Here is a 20730-nt window from a genome sequence, read left to right as displayed (position 1 = left end):
CTGTTCTAGCTCAACACTGGTATTTTTCTCCTGAAAAAATATGAGGGATACGCATGGCAAACTAAATACAGAAGATGTATAAACAAAGACAAATATATTTGTTTGGTTGTTTGTTGTTTTTTTTTCCAATATTTGATTTTATCTAATACCTTGGGGATTTCTGTTTTTTTTCTATAAAATCAACTGCATTATGATGCCTCTCCAGTATGTTTCTTTCTAATCCACATTCTAATCCAAAGGTTACACACAGTATCCTTTCATGTGGTCATTTTTTGCTGTCGCTTGATAGCATTTTGTTAAGTCTGGGTTATCTCATGGAACCTGGCAGGAACACTGTTATTTCAGTTCTTCTGCTCTGCACAGCCTCTCCACAGCTTTACAAATTAGGAACTCTTTATTGACACTTCAAAGTTTTTTCACCAATTATATTCAAGCTGGTCCTTTAAGTAAATAGATGAAAATTGCCTGATTTTCCATTTTAAGCCATTGCATAGCATTTTGGAGACACTCAGGAGCACCACAACTCCATCCCAAAACTACTGATTGTCTAGCAAATCCAGCAACCCATTTTTCACACTGATATGTTAACCAGCTGCATTAAGAGAAATATAACAAAACTTCTCAGTAGAAATTACCTTTAAAATCATTGAAATATAAGCTTTTATCTTGCTTTCAAGGAATCATGTTTCCAATTAAAAGAACAGTTATTATCCATCTAAATGTCCAGTATTTTATGAACTCCAGTAATCTGATGTTAACATAAACTGAAAAACATATCAAGAAACTGGTTTCCTCTGTTTCCTTCTTTTGTTTTCTTCACCACATTCAAAACTGTTCCTAGTATCAAAAAATCACAGAATCCTTGATTTTGGAGGCACCTCCGTAGATCTGCAAGTCCAACTCCTCTGTTCAAAAGCTGGATCTACTGGTGTACATTGCTCTGGGCCACATCCAGTTGGATTTTGAATATCTCCAAGTTAGAGAATCTACAACCTCTCTGTGTGACCTGTCCTAATTTTTGATTAATCCCACAGTAAAACCATTTTTCTCATTTGTTTTAAATAGAATTTTCTGTATTTCAACTTGTCCATATTGCCTACTGTTATTTCACTGGATACTACTCAGATGAGTGTTTCCTCATATTGGTAATCTTAACTCACCTTTTAAACTCCTCCTAAGAGTTATTTAAACACACTGATAATCTCCTTCTGAGCCTTCACATCTCCAGGCTGAGCACTTCCAGGTTTTTCAGCCTCTCCTCATATGCGAGATACTCCAGTCCTTAATGATTTCATGCCTCTCCACTGGAGTTAGTCCAGTATGTCCACATCTCTTTTGTACCAGGGAGCCCAGACATGGCAGCATTCCTCATGTGGTCTCACCAGGGCAGGATTAGGGGAAGGCTCACCTCTCTCGGCCTGCTGAAAACACACTTTCTCACCCCATGCAGAATGCCATTGGTCTTCTTTGTCACAACAGCATATCACTGGCTCTTGTTCAGCTTTTATCCACCAAGATCTTCACATTCTTATTTCAAATATTGCTCTCCAGCCAGTTGGCCCTTCATGTCAACTGGTGCATAGGATTATTCCTGTCCAAGTGCTGGACTTTCCATTTCCTAGTATTAAATCTTCATGAGATTTCCTGTTCACCCATTTGTCCAGCCTGTCGAGATCATTCTGGTTGTCACCATGATAGTTTGATGTATCAGCCATGACCCCAGTTTTGTGTCATTTGCAAACTGGCTGAGAGTGCACCCTGTTCCACCAACCAGTTCATTAATGAAGAATTTAAACAGTATTATACTCTGTATAAACCACCAGGAATACTTCCTAGTGCTGTACTCCAGCTGCACTTTGGTTACAGCCCTTTGCACCCGCCATTTCAGAAAATTTTCAAGCCACTTCACCCTTCATTTCTCTAGCCTGTGCTTCTATGTGTCTTGTTGTTACATGAATGTCTCTCCATCCTCCTTAATTCTTACCATCTAGGGAGGTAATTTTGGAATTTGAATCACTTCCTATCGAGTGCTATCATTACAATGAATTCTAATTGACAGATTCTACACTAGTCCTTAAAATAGCTCAGCCTTAACTTTTTCCACTTGCAAAGGGAGAGGCTGTATTTTCTGCATTACTATTACTGTATTTCTTTCTTCTAAATCAGTCTTTCATCTGTTATAAAACATTGTGTACTTGCTCTGTATTTTCCTCTTCTCATTACTCTTGTCAAAGACTTGTTCAAAAACCTTTACTAGAGTTAAGAAAATTCTAACTTCTCCCTCTTTCAAATAGACTTTTGTAAATTTTTTTCAAAGAATTATAATAAGTCAATGAAAATGTAATAATTCTATGTGAAACTGTATTTTAAAATACTACAACTACTACTACTACTTTCCCCTGCCCCAGATTTAGTCTTTAGATCCTTCAACTTTTTTATCTTATTCCCTAATAATTATCTTCAAAGAAGCACTAGTACTGAAACAATCAAAGTAGATACCAAAGTTCCACTCCTCCTCATTTGATGCTGCTTTTTAAGAACAATGCATGTTAAAGAAAAAGAAAAAATATTTCCCATCCATTCTCATAGTAATGGCGTGCTTTAAGAATTAACAGCAGAAACAGAAAAAAGCCACTGATCATTACATCAGCATTACTCCCACAGAGAAAAGTGGTAGGACTTCCACTCATTTCAGAGAGGACATTGCACCAATGCAGAGTATATATATCACATACTGAGATGAAAAATAAAAGTAAATGTCTTATGAAAGGTTCAGAAAGAATAAGGCTGAAGTATGAAGATATCATACATTTGGGGGTAGAACTATGATATCAACTTTAAATTTCATTTATGTAAAAAAAGCCTGGTTACAAAAGCGGCTGAAAGGATGATAGGTAGGAACTGAATTGTGTCAGTGAAATGAAGCACAAAGAGAGGAAAACACTTCAAGAAACTAACTACAACCAATACTTTATACCTGCAGAGCACTTCTTATTGTTGAAGGGGCACAATCTCTATGGGCTTTGCAGGTTACGCTGTGTTCCTCGCTAAGCAAATGGTGTCAGATAAATTTGAAGAATCCCATTCCCAGAGCTAAATAACACTTTGATCGTAGCCTTTGACCTATTTTCCAGCTTTGGTCTTAGTTCTGCAATACCTTGTGCATGGACTTGAAAGCAAAAGCCGTCAAAGACTGTAGAAGTGATAGATAGCACTTAAAGGAAGAGCTTTGGTCATACAACATATGCTCCTTGCTCCACCATAAGTTCAATTATTAATTTCACAATGTATTTGGAAGATAACAACAGTATTGTAATTTCAAATTACTATAGATAAGAAAAAGGCTGAGGAAACAGACACAAGGAAAGGCTGTCTGTCATTTAGGCTGCTTGTCAGTCTGTCTGTCATCTGTCTCCAGTACCGTCTCTTCCTATTTTCATAAGTGAATTTTTTTCCCAACTGACACTATGATTTTACTTGTTTTTCCAACCCCAACTTTAACAGTAAGAAAGGCAATGCAAGGAACAAAAAAATCGGATCTCTGTTTTCCTGTAACAAATTGCACCTGAAACAGAAATCTAAGCAGTGACATAAAATAAAAGTATCATTCTTATTATTCATTCCATTCTGTTTTAGTTACATAATCCTCCTTCTCCATACTATTCTCAGCATGATACTTGCACCAGCACTCTTTGGATTATGTGAAATAAATAATGTGTAGGAAGCTATGTTTAAGTTTTATGCTATTGAGATTTCCTTCTGGAAAATAATTATATTTCAATGGCTTCCAAAAAAGGGACTCATGACTACTTCTTTTTTCAGTATCCCAATGTAGCTTTTAAATATTTTTTCAAATTAACACCATACGCCTGCCTATGATTAGGATTTAATTATATTTTATTTCATTCTGCATTGAAAAAACATATTCTATATATGAAGATATATTCTTTATATCAAGCACATAGGAGTTTTAGTGTTTACCTTTTCAAAGAGCTAATAATAAAATTCTAGATTCTACAATTTACTATAGAAAAGTACTTAGCTCAAAATCTGAATTTAGTTGTGAAAGTAAGTACAATAATAAGAAACAAGATGAAACAGATGAAAGTAGATCAGGCTCCATAATGTCAGTGGAACCTGTTAGAGGTAAAACTTGCTTTTGTATTAACAAAATGAATTAAAAAAAAAGGAAAACAAATATACATATAAGTATTTCAGTTTGATCAAAATCACTGATTGCCACTGAAAGACAGTAGTATGAATAGTGCTCAGGAGGACTGAATCTATCAATCCAGGATAGAATTTTTTTCTTTCTTCATTTGCCTTGTTGAGTTTTTTAAATTTAAAACTTTGACTTTACAAAAATAAAAAGGCTAACTGAAAAGTTCTTTGAACTGTCCTTGCCTCATGTAGAAATATTTATCTTGGGCTAGTCAGCCAGATGTTTTTTTATTACTGCAGGGCTTATCTGAGGCAATGGAAATTCATCAAAGTTAGAGTACTTTCAAATATACAGGTAAGTATTTATTTTATCTTTACTTGGCAACTTCCCTATTAAAAGGCCAGAGACACAATCAGCAACTACTAGGCATCTCCCAGTTATAAATGAACATGGGCATAAATTTAGCATCCAATTTGTTAAAATAGTTGATAGTAGATACAAGAAGGAAAGATGAATTTCTCAGACGGTACTATACAGTCAACTTCTAAGACATATGAACTATGAAACACAAACAAGACAAGCTGTTGATTTTAGGACACAATGCTTAGAAATGTTGCTGGGTAAATTGGCAGCCCCATGCAGAGAAACATGGCAAATTTACACAGGTGGAATCACATAGGCATGTGGCATTTTGTTAATTGTTTTGTAGAGCATTCATACACACAGAGAAAACTCTTCTTTATCCAGATTACTTAAAATCCCACTGCTATTAAAGAGAACATCACATATAAAGATAGTATTTTTAAAACTCTAAAAGTGATTATTTTCCTTTCTAATTTTCATTTTTCATACTATGTGCCAAATAAGTTATTTACCTATCTCAGAAGCAGCCACTGTGATGTTGTACCAAGGTGTCTCCTCTCTGTCAAAGATCTTGGCAGTCTTAATGGTCCCAGTACTAGCATCAATGGTGAAATACCTATCTTCTTCTGTGTTATGATCAATGAAATATCTATGAAGAAATATAACAATAAATATATATTCATTGTAGTATTTATAATCCAAAGTAGAAGAAAGCTATATAAAAAGATTACTTTCAAGCTTTTAAAATCATAGGCATTTTTAAAAACAACCAAAAAAAAATCATGATTTGCAGAAACCCAAAGTAACCCTGTTTTAAATTTCTTTCATAATGATGTATTTCTTTTGATACATAACAATATTTCCACTGGGAGTCACAAAGATATAAATTGCTAAGAGGTAATATTTTGCACAGCAGTATACAATCCTGTCAAAGGTAAGACACATGTGTATTTTGACTAAAAATCATGAAATGGAAAAGCAGAAAAGAAAGCAGATACTAAGTTACTATTTTTCCGTTTACATTCCTGTCCCTGCAAACCAATGTGCTCAGCCTCGGTTCCTGATTTGAAGCATTCCTCTCTGACATGAAGTCGATGACATGATGACACAAGCCATTTGGAACGTAACCATTACTGAGTGTCACAAACGTCTGGTTCCCAGAGCAGCCATTGACACTACCCTAGAAGCAGAACTAAGCATCCCTGCTGTATTGCCTTAGCTTCCAGGCACTTGGCTTGGCAGGGACAGTAAAAGCCTTGAAGTGGGTAATGGAAGCAGAGGGAAAGAACACAAAAGAAGAGATTGATAAGATATTTTTTCTCAAAGCTCAAATCATTTACAATGGCTTTTAACAAATGAAACAATTACAGAACTCTATCAAGCCTTCTTAACTAACTCCAGAAAAAGCAAAAAAAGGAAAAGTATTATTTCATATACCACAACTGTTTTTCCTGACAATTTGTCATCCCTGCTTTCATTCTGTGAAGCTTTTAGATGGTATATAAAGCTCAAAATGTTTTCTTTGTCCCATCCGATTGCTCTTATTTTTATATCATCAGAAGTGTAATTCCCAGCTAATAAAAAGAGTGGTGCACATCAAAGGCACCGAGCTCAAAAAAATTAAAAACAACTTCAGTTTTATTTCTCTCACAATGTACTTATTTATACTAGTTGTGGAAAGGAAAAGCAAGCGAGCAAGCAAGCAAACATTTAATTGAATGATATATTAAAGTCAGAGATGATGTGAAAAACCAAAAGAAAGAAAGCACTTAGAGGAGAAGGCAGCAATCTGAGTGAGCCAATTTAACTGATGAAATTATTGGGCACTCAGTGGAAAAAACAGATAGGATTTGGTGACTTAGATTAGATCTTTCTTATTGGAGAGAACCTGAACTCACCTCCCCCACCTGCAAGAAATATTTTACATCTGCCTTACATTATGCTATCTTGGCTTGTGACACTCAGATTTTCTTTTCATGCTACCAGTATTTTCAGCAACTAAAGAACCATAGTTCAGCCAATGGAAAGAAATGGCCAAAGCAGCCAAGGCTGGGCTAGAATATCTTTCTTTTTGCCTATTCTCTATCTTTCCTTCCAACATCATGAAGAGTGAAAGCCCTGACATATCACCGTGGGAGTTGTTGGAGACACAGCAGACCTCAGTGCCCACCCATTTTATATTTCTCTGGAATAAGGATTTTCCTTATTCTGCTGTCTTGCAACCAAGCTAGGTGAGAACCTCTTGTGCAGCTCATTAATTACCCACAGCTGAGAATACCTCATTCCAAAGTACACCAGAAGTATTAAATAACAACACTGTGGATGCACAAAATGGCAGCTCAAGTTGCTTCAAAAAAGCAACAGACTCAAAATGTCTCAATAAAAGTGGACTGACAAGATCTTGATCATGTAGGGGATAGGGCAATTTTTAAGTCTTGAAGTCAGGAAAATTTTTTTCAGAGGACATTATTCAGTGTATCCCTATCTGGATGAAAAAAAATAAAAACAATATATTGCCAGAAAAAGATTTCTTATACTTCCAGAAAAAGAGCAAAAAAGTTAGTGAATTTGTAATTGCTGGATCACAGAGGTCTTTGCAGACATACTTCTGAAAATTGGTGCGGTTCTCCATGCTCAGCAAACTCAGGAGTGGAATTAAAAGAAAACTCTTGATGAACATTCGTCAGTCACTTATCATGACATGCTGGAGGGTGCAGACACCCAAACAAATTTATGTTGCTTTGAAGAACATTGGAATCCTCTGAGGACACATCACAAAATACAAAAAAATGAACCGCACAATTATTCTCTTGGCGTTATTTTATGTGGCCCTATTTTTCCAAAATATAATCACTCTTTAAGACTGTGCCAGTCTCAGCGGAAAAGTTGTATCTCCCATGTCCACAGATAGCATTTCAGTATTTGCAAAAACTGGGAAGACAGAGCAGTAGCAACATCTGAAAATCCATAAAGCTACCATATTTGCTAGTCATGTTTACATCTGAACTTTGTCCAGAAGATACATGCTTCAGGTGGAGAAATGTCCCCATGTCTTACACCTTAGGCTTGGCAGTGTAGGAAAACTGAGCTAGGAAAAATAGTTGGAATGTTTTGATTATGCTACTATTAACATAAAAATAATGAAAGTTTGGTTGTGTTGGGCAAGATACATACACAGATACACAAACATCTTTTACAGGATGAACTAGAAGGTTAAGAGAAAAAGCATGGAAAGCATAATTCTTAGTTTTCTTGGAGACCATTTACTGGTAGAGCTTACAATCAGTTAAGCAATGGTAAAATTTAATTACTTCTCTCCTAGTATAGCTTTGTTTTTCTTCACTCTAGGAGTCTCCTGATAACAACAAGTATTATTTGCTGAAAAAAAGAAATCAAATATTCTTTCCTGATCTGTTCTTATGGAATATGTACTGCAAATCCAAATTTATAATGCAGGCCTCTCATCCCTTCAAACATTAATTATTCTGGACATTGTTCGCCTATTATCAACATCAGGCACAGTGACTATTCTGTGAGTCACTATTATGCTGACCACAGAACCATAAAAACAGGGTTATGTATTATTTGAAGAGAGTAGCTTAAAAACAGACAGAATTTCAAATTGGGCTTCAATAAGGAAAAAAAAAAAAACCTTTAAGCAATAAGAAAACCCATCTGCTTTTATGTGTGTGTGTGTGTGACTTATGACAAAACATTACCCCTTCCTCTGAGTAACATACAGAAAAAAAAAGAAAAATATCTGTCCCAAATATGAAGCTTGCATAGAAAAACTGACATTTGATTTTCTGATGAATTCTGATTACACAGTGATTCATAAATATATTGTAAAAAGAGCTTCTAGGCTTTTTTTAATATGAACACCTTTTTCTAAATCAGTTATTTAAAAGTGTTCCACAGAATGTCAAGTCTCTTTGTTTAAAGAACTTTGGATTGGATTAATAACTTCAATTATATTTTCTGTGTCATTAATGGAAATAAAGTAGTCCTGAAGTAACTTATTGTGCTAACACTTTTACTTACAGTGACACTGGAATAATGAAAAATTTTTCTCATTTATCCACAGTAGCACTTCAGTTACAGACATATTGAAATAATCGCAGATTGACAATTTCTTTCTTCAAAAATGGATAAATAAGAGAAAGATACTTTCTTAGGCTTTACCATTATTATAATGTTCAATTCTCCTCCACACTCCAGATTCTTCCTTAAAATTGTTTTGTGCATCGTATCTAAAGCAGCCATTTACATTGCTCTGTTCAGTAAAACAAGTTACAAAATATATTCTCACACAGTAGAAAACCTAAGAATTCTAGTTCTGCTTCCAAGTGCTTTAAAAATATTTTGTACAAGAAACCCTCTTGGTAGAGCAACTCATTTTTGTCATATTGGAGGACATTTAGAACAAGTCTCACTGTATTTACAAAATTTATCTACATATTAAGAATAGAGATAAGATATATCCAAAACCAGAGCACATTCCAGAGCCAGTAATGCTTTACTTCAGCTTCTGAATTTACTTCATCTGATAAAAAAAATTAGTTTCTTCTGGATAATAGTAGCAACAGACGCAGTCATTCCCTGCCACCCCTACCCTTCCCTCCATATCTACTGAGCTGCTTTTCAAAGCTTTTTCTAGACCACAAAAAGATACAGTTCAATTTTTTTAATTTCCAAGAATCATTTCAAAAGAGATTTTTCACCTTAATTCAGCTGAAGGTTTCCGCTCACTTAGAATGCATTAATTAAAAAAGTAATCTACCCATTTGAGATATTTGTTTACAGACATTTACTCATGACAATGCTGTGTGAGTTAGCATACTTATAACCACTACATATTAAATCAGAACATTTGAGTTGCATGGCACATGTTAATAAAGACACTTAATAACAAGACATGCCTTGATAAACAGCTCCCCATAAACTGTTTGCATGCAAACCAGCAACAGAAACCAACCTGAAACTACATTAAAAAGAATCATGAATATAGAGAACTCATTAGTCATACTATCTGAAGATAATCTGAAGGAAATTAAATACCGAAATGGAATCCTGCTAGCACTGGGAAATGCAACGTGTGCCACCATTTTATTAGGCAGTGTCAGTGAGTGGAAGGGCATTCCCAGCTTCATCCATATTCTTATTACTTCTTCTGACCAAAGCAAGCCACTGGCTTTTCTGGCTTCACTCCTGACTTCCTGCCTTTTAGTGAAGCAGTGGGTCAGTGGTGACAGATATTCTCCCCATTTTTACAGAAAACTAAAAGCATTTGTTTCAATTAGAAATAAAGAGACATATATATAAATGATGGCTCTTGGGCAGAAGGTCACTCTAGAACATGTAAATCTGCTTTCACTATTAAACCTGTCAGACTAATAATGCAAAGACTACCTAAAAGGGAGAAAAATTTAAAAGGTGCTAAATTAGTTTAGGTATATTAATGATCTCCAAACATTTTAGGAGTGCATCTGAAGCTAAAACACATAAGCATTTTCAGAATCTCTCTACCTAAATTACTCAGCCTTAATATTAATATCAGTCTATCACTGGAGAGACAACTGGCATAAGCTGTTACTCTTCTGGTATGGCTCTCTCTAGTTACTGTGTTTTAAGGAAGAACCTTGAGTTTGAACTTTTACAATAGTTTTGAGCTTTTTAAGTTGTCTCTTTTACTGTTTTTAATCAAATCTTTAACTTGTCTTTTCATTATGTTATTTTTCATTTATTACCCTATTTATCAACTTCAGAAATGAACTCTGTTACATATTTCTACTCTGGCTACAAACCTCACATTGATAATAAACTTCCAAAGACAAATTTTAGTCCTATGTGAATTCAAAGATCACAGTACTTTTTTTGACTTTTGTTTTGAGACATAAGCAAATAGAGAGTTCTCAAATAACAAGTGAAACTGGTTACAAAGAAGCACTAAAAGAAATTCCATGAGAAGGGAACAAAACCTTGTCCAACCAATTATACCTTCTAGAGACCTATCAATTAAAAATAAAATGCCATTATAAGGAAACCTGTTCAGTTAAAGATTTAAGCAAGAAAATTTCTCAGAAAGATATAGAGTCAAAGTACAGAATTTTTTATTTCATTTTAAAAAATATCTCAGAAAAGGAAGAGTAAGCAACCACATAGAATGAGAGAAGGAGGTGTACCATGAGAAAGAGTAAGAGAATTGACCAGCTGCAACTCTCTGTGTTTCACCAGCTAGATAACAACAAGAAATGGCCCATGCTGGGACATAGCTCAAGTGTGTGTCTTTTATCTTCTCTCTGCCTCCTGAAAGCAGTGTTCACGAGCCTGGGAACCAGCAGCAAGCTCTTGAAGCCAAATGAGGAGGTGGGGAGACATTCTGTTGCCATGATTGTCTTGCACTACACTACCTCCATTCCAGGGCCAATCTATTTCCCCATAGTTCTAACAAACTCAGCCGGGAGAAAAAAGCAATTGTGAAGTATGAGTCAGAAGTCATATGCCAACTAGCAGGTAACCAATTTTCTCCCTGCAGCATGTGTGGTACATTAAGGAGATGTTTGATGTTCCAGATCTCCTTGGCAGAAGACTGCTACTGAGAACTGCAGCCTTAAACTGTGCTTTCCAGGTGTGAAAATTAAATACAGTTGAAGAGAGCTTTGAGAAGGCAATCCCTTTGTTTACTGTTCCTTTGCTTTCTTTTCAAACAGGAGTAGCATAACTTTGAGAAAAATACAGCTCCTCTCAGAGCATTTGAAGGAAGTTGATTCAATATGCTGCTCCCACTGAGTGATCTCTGGTGCTGTTTGCCAGCTGACATCCATCAGCTGATCAGCAGTACCTTGTCATTTCCATACAGGACTCCTGGCTCACCTCATACTGAAATCTCAGCTCAGCAGGAGTGGCAGCTTTCCATCTCCTAGTCCTGGATATGCGAATTGGCAGATCCCAGGAGAACAGGAAGTTGACAGCAGTGAACCACTGTGTCCCAGAAAAGCCACTATTGGTTTTCATTTTATGCAGAAGTCAGCTTCCTGCTCCAGTTCTCACTCCCATCCTCTATGAGTTGCTAGCACCCTGCTCACCTTGGATACAGGAAATTTGGAACACTGTTCATGTGAAGGAAATAAGCCATTTCTAGACACTCATCATTTCTAGCTGGCAGTTTCTGTCTGCTTGTGTTAACCAGTGATCATTTCTCTAGCTAATTCCACCAGCAAATGCAGGCTAAGAGCAGGCCACACCCTTCAGGCATAGTTCAGATTCAAAGCAAGATAAAGATTTGTTTTCTTTTTGTGACTTTATGAATTTTTTTATAGGATTATGACTTTCCAAATGCATTTCAGGTACATGTGTTGATGGCAGAACTATATGTATGTTATTATATCTAAGTTGCTTGCTATTTAAAGAGATTAATATTCAGAATTCAATACTGATAAGAAATAAAGTCAGTCAGTGTTACGTGAGAAACACTTTTACTTCCCCCTAAAAGCTAGTTAAAACTACAGCTACTTCTCTACAGCTACAGCTACTTTTCTATTTACCAGCTAAAGAATTGTATTTCACTTACTTACTAACTTTTTCCCTACATATTAGACTAAACCAAATAAAACCAAGATTGATAGATGTATGCCTATTTATTAGAGTTGAATAACCCTATCAAATGACTACACTCCAGAGGTGTTCAGATATGAAGGCTGACTCTAAAACCAAAAAGAATGTTAATACTGGAGAGAGAAGAAATTATAGAAATACAAAGATGATGTTCTGGCCTGAAAAATCAGTCTTTCATGGTCAAAAAAGATGATCTGTCTGTGTTTTCTCTCTCAGCTCTGGGGGAGGGATGGAGGTGGTTCTGATTGAGGGGAGATTCTGACCACTATCCTGAGATGGATGCTTGCTAGTCAGAAGAGCTGTCAGAACATCTTGCCAGTTCCTGCTCAAGGAGATGGATATTTTTGTTACTGGGAGACCTAGGACACATAGTTTGACAAGAATCAAAAATAATTTGAGGCCTCAGGGAACCAAACAGTGACAGAACTCCCACCACAACACTGTAAAGAAAGGTTTCAAAATGTTTTCTCCCTGTAAAGTAAGACAGAGAATTAGAGAAGAAATTGAAGAAAAATTCCCCTCTCTCCAGCCATTCAAAATAGGGTGATCTTTTTCTGTCTTGATTTACTGACAATCTTAGAGGGAATACTGGAGGATAATGATAGTGTTGTGCTTTGAGGTCTCTTTGAGAAGGACAGATGTCTGCCTTTGCCCCCACAAGCACAGGGCTGCTAGGATCTGGAACATCTCATGCGTTCGTCCATGGGCATGTGAGGGAGGGATGGTCACTCTACATGATGGCACTGATCTCAGCAAGCTGCCCTAAGTACAGCTAGTGAAGAGTCACGGAATCATTTAATCATAGCCTGGGTTGGAAGAGACCTTAGATATATAGTTCCAACCTCCCTGACATGGGCAGGGACACCTTCCACTAGACCCGATTTCTCGGAGCCCTATCGAACCAGACCTTAAACATTTCCAGGTATGTGACATCCACAGCTTCTCTGGGCAACCTTTCCCAGTGTCTTACACAGTAGAGAATTTTTTGCTAATATCTCATCTAAACCAACTCTCTTTCAGTTTGAAGCCATTCCCCGTTGTCCTGTTTGTACTACTTACATGCCCTTCACTATTTACATTGCCCTTTGTACTATTTACATGCTCTTGTAAATAGTTCCTCTCCACCTCTCTTGTAAGCTCCTTTCAGGTACTGGAAAGCTGCAATTAGGTCACCCCAAAACAGTCTAACAGTCCATTCATCAAATCCACCTCTTTCCAGTCTAGAGAAAATGATGTTGTGGGGGACTGTGTCAAAGGCTTTATGGAAGTGCAGATAAATGACATCTGTAACCCTTCCCTTGTCCATGGATGTAGTCACTCCATCAAGGCCACTAGACTGGTCAGGCAGGACTTGTCCTTAGGGAAGCCAAGCTGACTGTGCACAGGATAGCAGGAAACAAACTGATTTTATTCCTCTTGTATGACATTCAAAGAGCATGTAAGACAAATGAATATAACTGGGTGAAGAGATTTCTGTATTTTCCAGCAGGGGATCAGTCTTATCCATTCACCCTACTGACAGTATGGATGACTGTCATAGAAACTGAACTGATCTCAGAGAACAAGAAGAAAAGAAACCCCTAAAAATACAAAATTTTAAATTTCAGCCCCTCCCCTTGATCCTCTCATGCAATTCTGTCTTGTACCTCTCTTCAGTTTGAATCACAAGCTGTGGTTTTATTCTACCTCTACCAAATTTAAACTTTTCATCAGAAAAAAGTCTAAAACATGAATTTTCCACAATACATTATGTCTGTAAGGATTTGAGAAATAATAATAAGAGTGCATAAAAACTTACTGGATATGTTTTTTTCATCTACATATAAGCACGCCTCTTAAAATACCATTCACTGAAAATTGGGATTACTTTTTAAAGGCTGATGACAGAAAGTATTCACCTTCAGATGAATCTAAAAGATTACTATCTTTTACAACCAATGCAGGAAAAGTTAAAATAAGTTAATAAGTTAAAATAAGTTTCTCTACCTACTTTTTCTATCTAGTTTTTTCCTCTACCTACACTTCCTACCAGGAATTGTAGAAAAAATTTCTACACCACATTAATTGTAATAATCATATGCACCTGTAATTCATTAATTTTTCAGTATTCTTACTGAAAAACTGAAAGAGAACGTTGTCAATTGAAATCAAAGTAGGACAAAGGAAGTATGTATTTATTAGAGCTTCTACATACCAGGTGTGGTGTTGGAAAGAAAGTTTTTTACTCAGTAGTATATACATGCATTATAATCATTTTCAAATATCATCCATTTTAAGGCAATACCATAGGACCATTAGAAAAGTGAGAAGACAGAATCAGGGCTGAAACTGTACTTGTATTCTTTGCCAACTTAGCACAGAATTAACAGTCCATTTTTAGGAGAAAAAAATTTGAAAAATTAAAAAAAAAAGAAAAAATAATTTTTAGCACAAAAAAAAAAAAATCAAGCCTAAGTCTGAAACAATAAACAGGTTTTTTTCTGACTTTTGTTTCCTAGAGCTGATCAATCCTTGTGAATACAATACATTGTAGTAAGATATATTATAGCCTGATTAAGGTCCAATACAAAATTTACTTGAATTCCAAAATATTAATATAACAAATCAATCTTCCAAGGACCAAAAAAATACAAAGTTGTTATTAACCTAGCAATTGTACACATTCTGAAAAGGGAAGATGCTTATCTTTCTTATCATTTCACACTGCTGCCACAGGCAGAGTGCTGATCAGGACCTGTACCCTGTTCACCAGAAGTTTTCTGTTAGATACCATGAAAAGAACAATTCTTCCCAGAAATGCAAACAACCTAAGTTAAACATAATAAAGTGGGGGTAAAAAAAAAACTACAAGATGGGGCAGAGGTCCTATCATTAGTTCTCAAACCAGTAATTTACCTCCTGTATCAGTGCATGACAAAGCAGCAGCCAAAGGAGTGATCTGATGTTACAGTATTTCTATAATGGGATGTCTTATTTCTCAGACACTACTCTTTCAAGAGTATAATGTTAATAAAGGCTTTCAGTTCTTCATAGTACAGTACCAAACCAGGAAGTTATTCTGGGGGAACTGGTCTATGTCATGGAACTACTTTCACTATTACATCAGAGTCACAGAAAGCGTCATGATCCTAAAACTACGTCTTTTTCTGAATCACTAACTGGGAGGTGGCTTGGGGAACAGCTGCAGCATTATGTTTCTGAAAACCATTCCACTGGAAACAGACCAGATGCAGTCGGAAAGCTCCAAGGATCATCTGGAGTATGCGCTGTGGCTGGGCAGACTCACCACCCAGGGATCACCTACAGGAAGATGTCAGGGTTTTGAGAGGCACTGCTGCAGCCCTGAGGCAGCACTAACAGCTCTGCGGGCTGCGCTCAATGCACCTAAGTGACTTGCCAATTAAAAGCTGTTTTCAGCCCTAATCTCCATGCAAGTCTTCTGTGTATGATTTCAGGAAGAAAAAAAAGATAATTTCTAAGTAGTTATTGAGAGATTTAAAGTGAATAATGGACTAAGAAAAAATTGTAATTAGAGCATTTAATAGTCATGCTTTCTTCTATATTGTGTGGTAAGAGACCTTTCAAGACCCACTTGCACATCAGATATTATTATAGGACGTGATTTAACCCTGGCCTTTTCAAGCAACAAAAGACATGAGTTGGGAAGCAGAATACTTGACACAAAGCAATGAAAAGGGATTAGCTCCTCATAAATATTCCAGCAAGGCAGTAATACCTGTGAATGAATTACAAATAAGGATGCTTTCTGTTGATCTAGAAAAAAAAATTGAAGTAAATTTTTAAATTATTTTCAAACTACTCAAAACCCCTTTATATTTAAAATTAATATATGATGAAGTTTTAATATATTTCATTCTTATGCTTTCCATTATATCTTGTTTTCATATTTCAGTAGAATAATAATCTTATTCTAAAACAGAGCATTTTAAAAAGTTCCCCCGAAATTGTATTTCTATCAACTGAAAGGAAAAAAATTAATTCAAAAAGAAAAATATTTTAGAGTAGACCAACTTGCCAATCAGATAAGTACTGAATAAAAAGACCCCACCTGTATTAGCTACATTTGTTATTACAAAGGTTGTTTTGCTGGGGTTTAAAGATCAAAACTCTAGTGCAAGCACTGGCAAAAAGTCAGTGCCCTCAGAAGACTGCTCACCTCAGGAACAAGATGAAATTACTGTGAGGAAATTGCAGTGAGAAAACAAGGACAAAACCCACTTTGTCTCCCTCTACTGCTAGGAGTACATGCTGCTATTTATTTTGGTATTCAGTTCAAATAACTTAAAAAAGATTTCTCTTCCACATTGTTAATTACCTTAACTACACCTCCAACCATTATTCTGTATATAAGAATTGTTCCTGCCATCAAAATAAACTGTTACTTAATTGGGCAGTGAACAAATCACAGCACTGTATCTCTTTTAGCAGCTGAACAGCAAAGTGATGTGGTTTCAACTGTGTGTGCCTAAATGCTTCATCAATCTCATACACAGCAGCGAGTGTCCTCATAAAGTGGAAAGGATGCACAAGTGGATTAGGGAAGACTGATAAGCAAATCTCTCTCTGTATCTTGTCCTGTAGCCTCATAGTATTTGGAGATGTATCTGAGCCATTTGGATAAGAAGCACTATTCTGTTACTCCCCTGCTGCACATAGATCAGCAGGGCAAGTCCTATCTACACCTCTCTTCCCTGGGGACTGTGATCTGTGCTTTCTAAGACAGTTACATTGAACCTTCCTGATTATATTTTTATAAGCACGATTTTTATTTTCAATTAACTAGGAATTGTGGGGAAACAGAGACATGACCTCGTTACGCTCAGGCTATCTTTTAGACTCCCTGGGGTTTCAGACAAGCAGTGGGGACATTTTCTGCAGAGCAGCACAGAAGACATAAGTGCACTGTATGGATGCCTCTGAGGAACACAGCCACCTCTGAGTCACTCCTTTACTCATCACTGGGAGTGGAGCATGGGGCAGGACCCTGCCTCCAAGCAGAGCAGCAGCTCAGCCCGTGCAGTCTGTCCCACTTCTCGTGTCCCACCTCTTTCAAACCATAGTTTCCCAAGCTGCAGCCAGATCTTGAAACAATACAATACCCTTCTGTACCATGTCAGTGTTTCTGTGTGAATTTGAGGTAAGGGAAAGGGGATTGAAGCTGTCCATTCTCAGACCAGCCTTCCTCCTCCTGCAGGAGGATGTTCTAGGAAGATGGCAAAGGCACACCAACCCAGCCTGGTTCTTGTCTAGAGTCCCACACAGCAACGTGTTAGTTCAGGCCTTAGAGAATCAGCATCTTCATAAAAAGCCCACACCCTCACAAATGACACCCACTGCCAGTTCCACCAAGACAGATAAAGCGTGGCTGGAGAGTGGACCTGGTCACAAAATAATGTCAAGGATATCTGAGCTGCCACTGCCCTTGCTAAACCCTGACAACATGTAACAGAGCTGGCTCTCCTCAGAGCTTCATGGTTTGGTGTGTTATGTTAGCACTATATATTTTTCCCCTTTGAGACAGAGAGAGATGGAAGGAACAACACAAAAATTAATGGAGGGTAAAACAGGATAGAAAAAAGTAAGGACAATTTTTTCCCTCAGTTATATGGATAATATAGATACCTAATATTCTGCCCTCAATCACTGGTTACAAATTCATTCTTGGAAAAAGGACAAATACAAAAAGCTAAATATTTGGAAATATTTTTCCTTCTGATCCCTCTATCTCCAAATTACTGCCTGTTTCAACCACAAAATCTACTTCTGGCCTACCTAGCCTTTGTACAAACTGCGGCTGCTTCCCTATTTCCACAGTTCTCTCTTTCTACACAAAACTGTCACAGGCCACAGGCAGTTGAATTGTGGATGAACTACTCAAATCTGCACCTGCCCTTCCTACTCCAAACTTTTCTGATGGTAATATGTCTGTGTTAGTAGCTTCAGAATGATAGTATTAAAGCTACTGGCATTTGGCAGGTATTTTTAGCAAAATTTCATTATTTATGTTAGGATTTAAGCACAAATACCATAGTGGCAATTTTTCAAAGGCAATAACTTGCCACTAAGAAATTGCATATATTGAGTCTCTGATACAAAACGTTTTGAATCTTAGACTATTAGCACAGGAGAACCATAAAAACCTCATGTTTTCATTGTTCTGAAAAAAATGTTTCATCTTACCAAGACTACACACACACCCAGCTGATTTCAGCTCTATCAGGAGACTAAAAAGACGCAATTAGCTTAAGAAAAACTGCTTTCCAAGTATATAATCATGTGATTTCAACAAAGGCTATACCATTATGTTATGAAAAGGAATAGCATCAAAAATGTTTTTGTGGTTATTTTTTGGGAAAATTTTAAAATCTACTACCACCTTTGACACATAAAGTTCATGTATTGTTCCACAAAATTCATTATTACACCTACTTGATTCTTTTGATACTCCACTAAAGCTGAAACATATTACAAATAATGGGTTCATCCTCAACCAAAATTTTGTAAAGATGATCCTGCTTATCTCTAAAAGAAAGATGTATCTAAACTTGTTGCTGTCTTGCACAAGCACCTGGGAGAGCTACAGTGCAGCAAATGTGCAGAGGGCCAGCACAATACTGACAGATAGGAGTAAAACAGTGCTATGATCCTTAACAGATTTACAACGAGTGGCAGAATACCACAGGCAGATAGATCAGACCTTTGCTCATACTAGTGATGGGAATTATAGTGCAAATCAAATAGAGGTTGAAGATTATGTTATTAAATCCAATCCATACAGACTGATCATGACACTGTTTGGACTATGTTTCCCTTTGTGCACTAAAATAAATAGTCTTCATACATTCCAGATCTCATTAACCCTTCAGCTTGTGAAATTCAATGACATGATTGAATAATTAATCCACATAATTTGGATTTACTGTACCTCACTAAACTGTTTGCAGCATCAGGATCATGTGCCGTTACTGTGCCGACAGGAGTCCCAATCTTTGCATTTTCATAAACTTCCATGACATAGGAAGGCATAGTGAAGAGCGGAGGTTCGTCCACATCGCCAACGATGACCTTCAGCATCGTGACATCTTTGAATGGTCCCAAGTGTGAAAAGCGAAAATCAAGGTGGGTATTTGCTCCTTCTATGTTAAGTGTATACGATTTCTTTTTTTCATAGTTGAGTGGCTGTTGGTAGGGAAAAAAAAAAAAATAAATCTCAGAGACATTCTGTTCTCTAGTTTAGCCTGCTAGGAAGTTAAAAACATCTTTTCTCTTTAACTTAAACATTCCTTCATGTTACAGGAAAGGGATGAGATTGTTTGATATTCTGGCAGCCACTGCCATACCTTGTAAGTAGAAGGATATAAATGAAGCAGGATGGATCCAGTTTTTCTCTACAACAGAGTATTTGAAAAGGTACCAGTTTTGGAAATAAGCCAGGGTTTAGAATGAGCCTCAGATTTTGCTTTCAGGATAACATAAATGTCTGGATTTTGTCACCTCTTGGTTTTAATCAGTAAATCCTAAATCCTGAAAAAGGTAGAGACTGATGTATCCTGAATTAGATTAACTTCACATTTATAATAAAAAAGTTTCACGGACAGTAACAGGGATATTAAAATTCTTTTGGGCATCTCTTAAATCCTCACCTGAGAAAAAGCAACTTTTTGCAGGAAAATGCTCACTTACTGCAAGAGACAGGAACTTTTGTGACCAGATGTCCCTTCTAGTGAATGAGGGAAAGACTACAGATGTAGTCTGTTTCCAACAGTCTCCAAACACAGTCATATCATTAAAAGACGTTGCATATGCATGGATTTTTTTTTTTTAGAATCAAAATTTTTACTGACATTACGGCATGGCAGAATTCCACTGATTACCAGTATAATTCTGTGGGGACCTGACAGCCTGTCTAACAAAACCTTTTCATTCAAGTTTAAACTGGTATTTCCTGTCACCCCAAAGGGTGGAAAAGTAGTATGTTAGGCAAGACATATGAGGAACTCAATATATGACTTGTCACTGTCAATGTGTGTTTTGTAGACAAAATCTACAATAACTTTGACTGATGATGTATAAAAAAAATAGTTGGTCAGGATTTATATACACTTTATATAGTTCTTTGATTTCTCCTCCATGTACTTTAGGACAATTAATACATTCTCTGAACTCTAACAGTATGAGACTTTTGTGACCCTTACATACTCTTGTTTCCTTTTCCTGAATGTAAAAAATGAAAATTTTTAAAGACATGGAAATTTATCATAGTCTGGTAAATCTATTACTGTATGTGAAAAAAAGAGCTAAGTATGCTACTCAATTAAATCAATTCATAAAGAAATATAAGTTTATAAATTCTAACTCAGGAATTCATTACTTTATGATGTTTTTTTGTTATGAGAAGCAAAATATTGAATAGTGATTTTCATTTCTCTGCAGCATGTATATTCTAAGGGTAAACAGTTTAAAATGGGACTGTGACTTGTAACTTTGATGTCTTTTTGGAAAACTAAGTTTAAACTGAAAATGACTGGATTAATTTGTACAGGAAGATTAATTTCTCTCAGAAAACACAT

General features: G+C 36.4%; 1 protein-coding gene across 4 annotated transcripts in view; it reads right to left on the bottom strand.

The window, feature by feature from the left end:
* CDH18 (cadherin 18) overlaps positions 1–20730 on the bottom strand; it is a 501292-nt gene that overhangs the window by 25992 nt on the left and 454570 nt on the right. For all 4 annotated transcript variants that reach the window (XM_085052105.1, XM_085052108.1, XM_085052106.1 and 1 more), the window contains 2 exons: positions 19086–19339; positions 5038–5174 (listed from right to left, as the gene is read on the bottom strand). In XM_085052105.1, the coding sequence (XP_084908231.1) occupies positions 5038–5174; positions 19086–19339 (391 nt within the window). The remainder of the gene's footprint in view (positions 1–5037; positions 5175–19085; positions 19340–20730) is intronic.

This window comes from Lichenostomus cassidix, chromosome 2 (assembly GCF_008360975.1).
Source record: "Lichenostomus cassidix isolate B80296 chromosome 2, HeHo_3.0, whole genome shotgun sequence".
NCBI lineage: Eukaryota > Metazoa > Chordata > Aves > Passeriformes > Meliphagidae > Lichenostomus > Lichenostomus cassidix.
The sequence above is the reverse complement of the archived record's forward strand: the minus strand, read 5'-3'. Positions and strand labels throughout refer to the sequence as shown.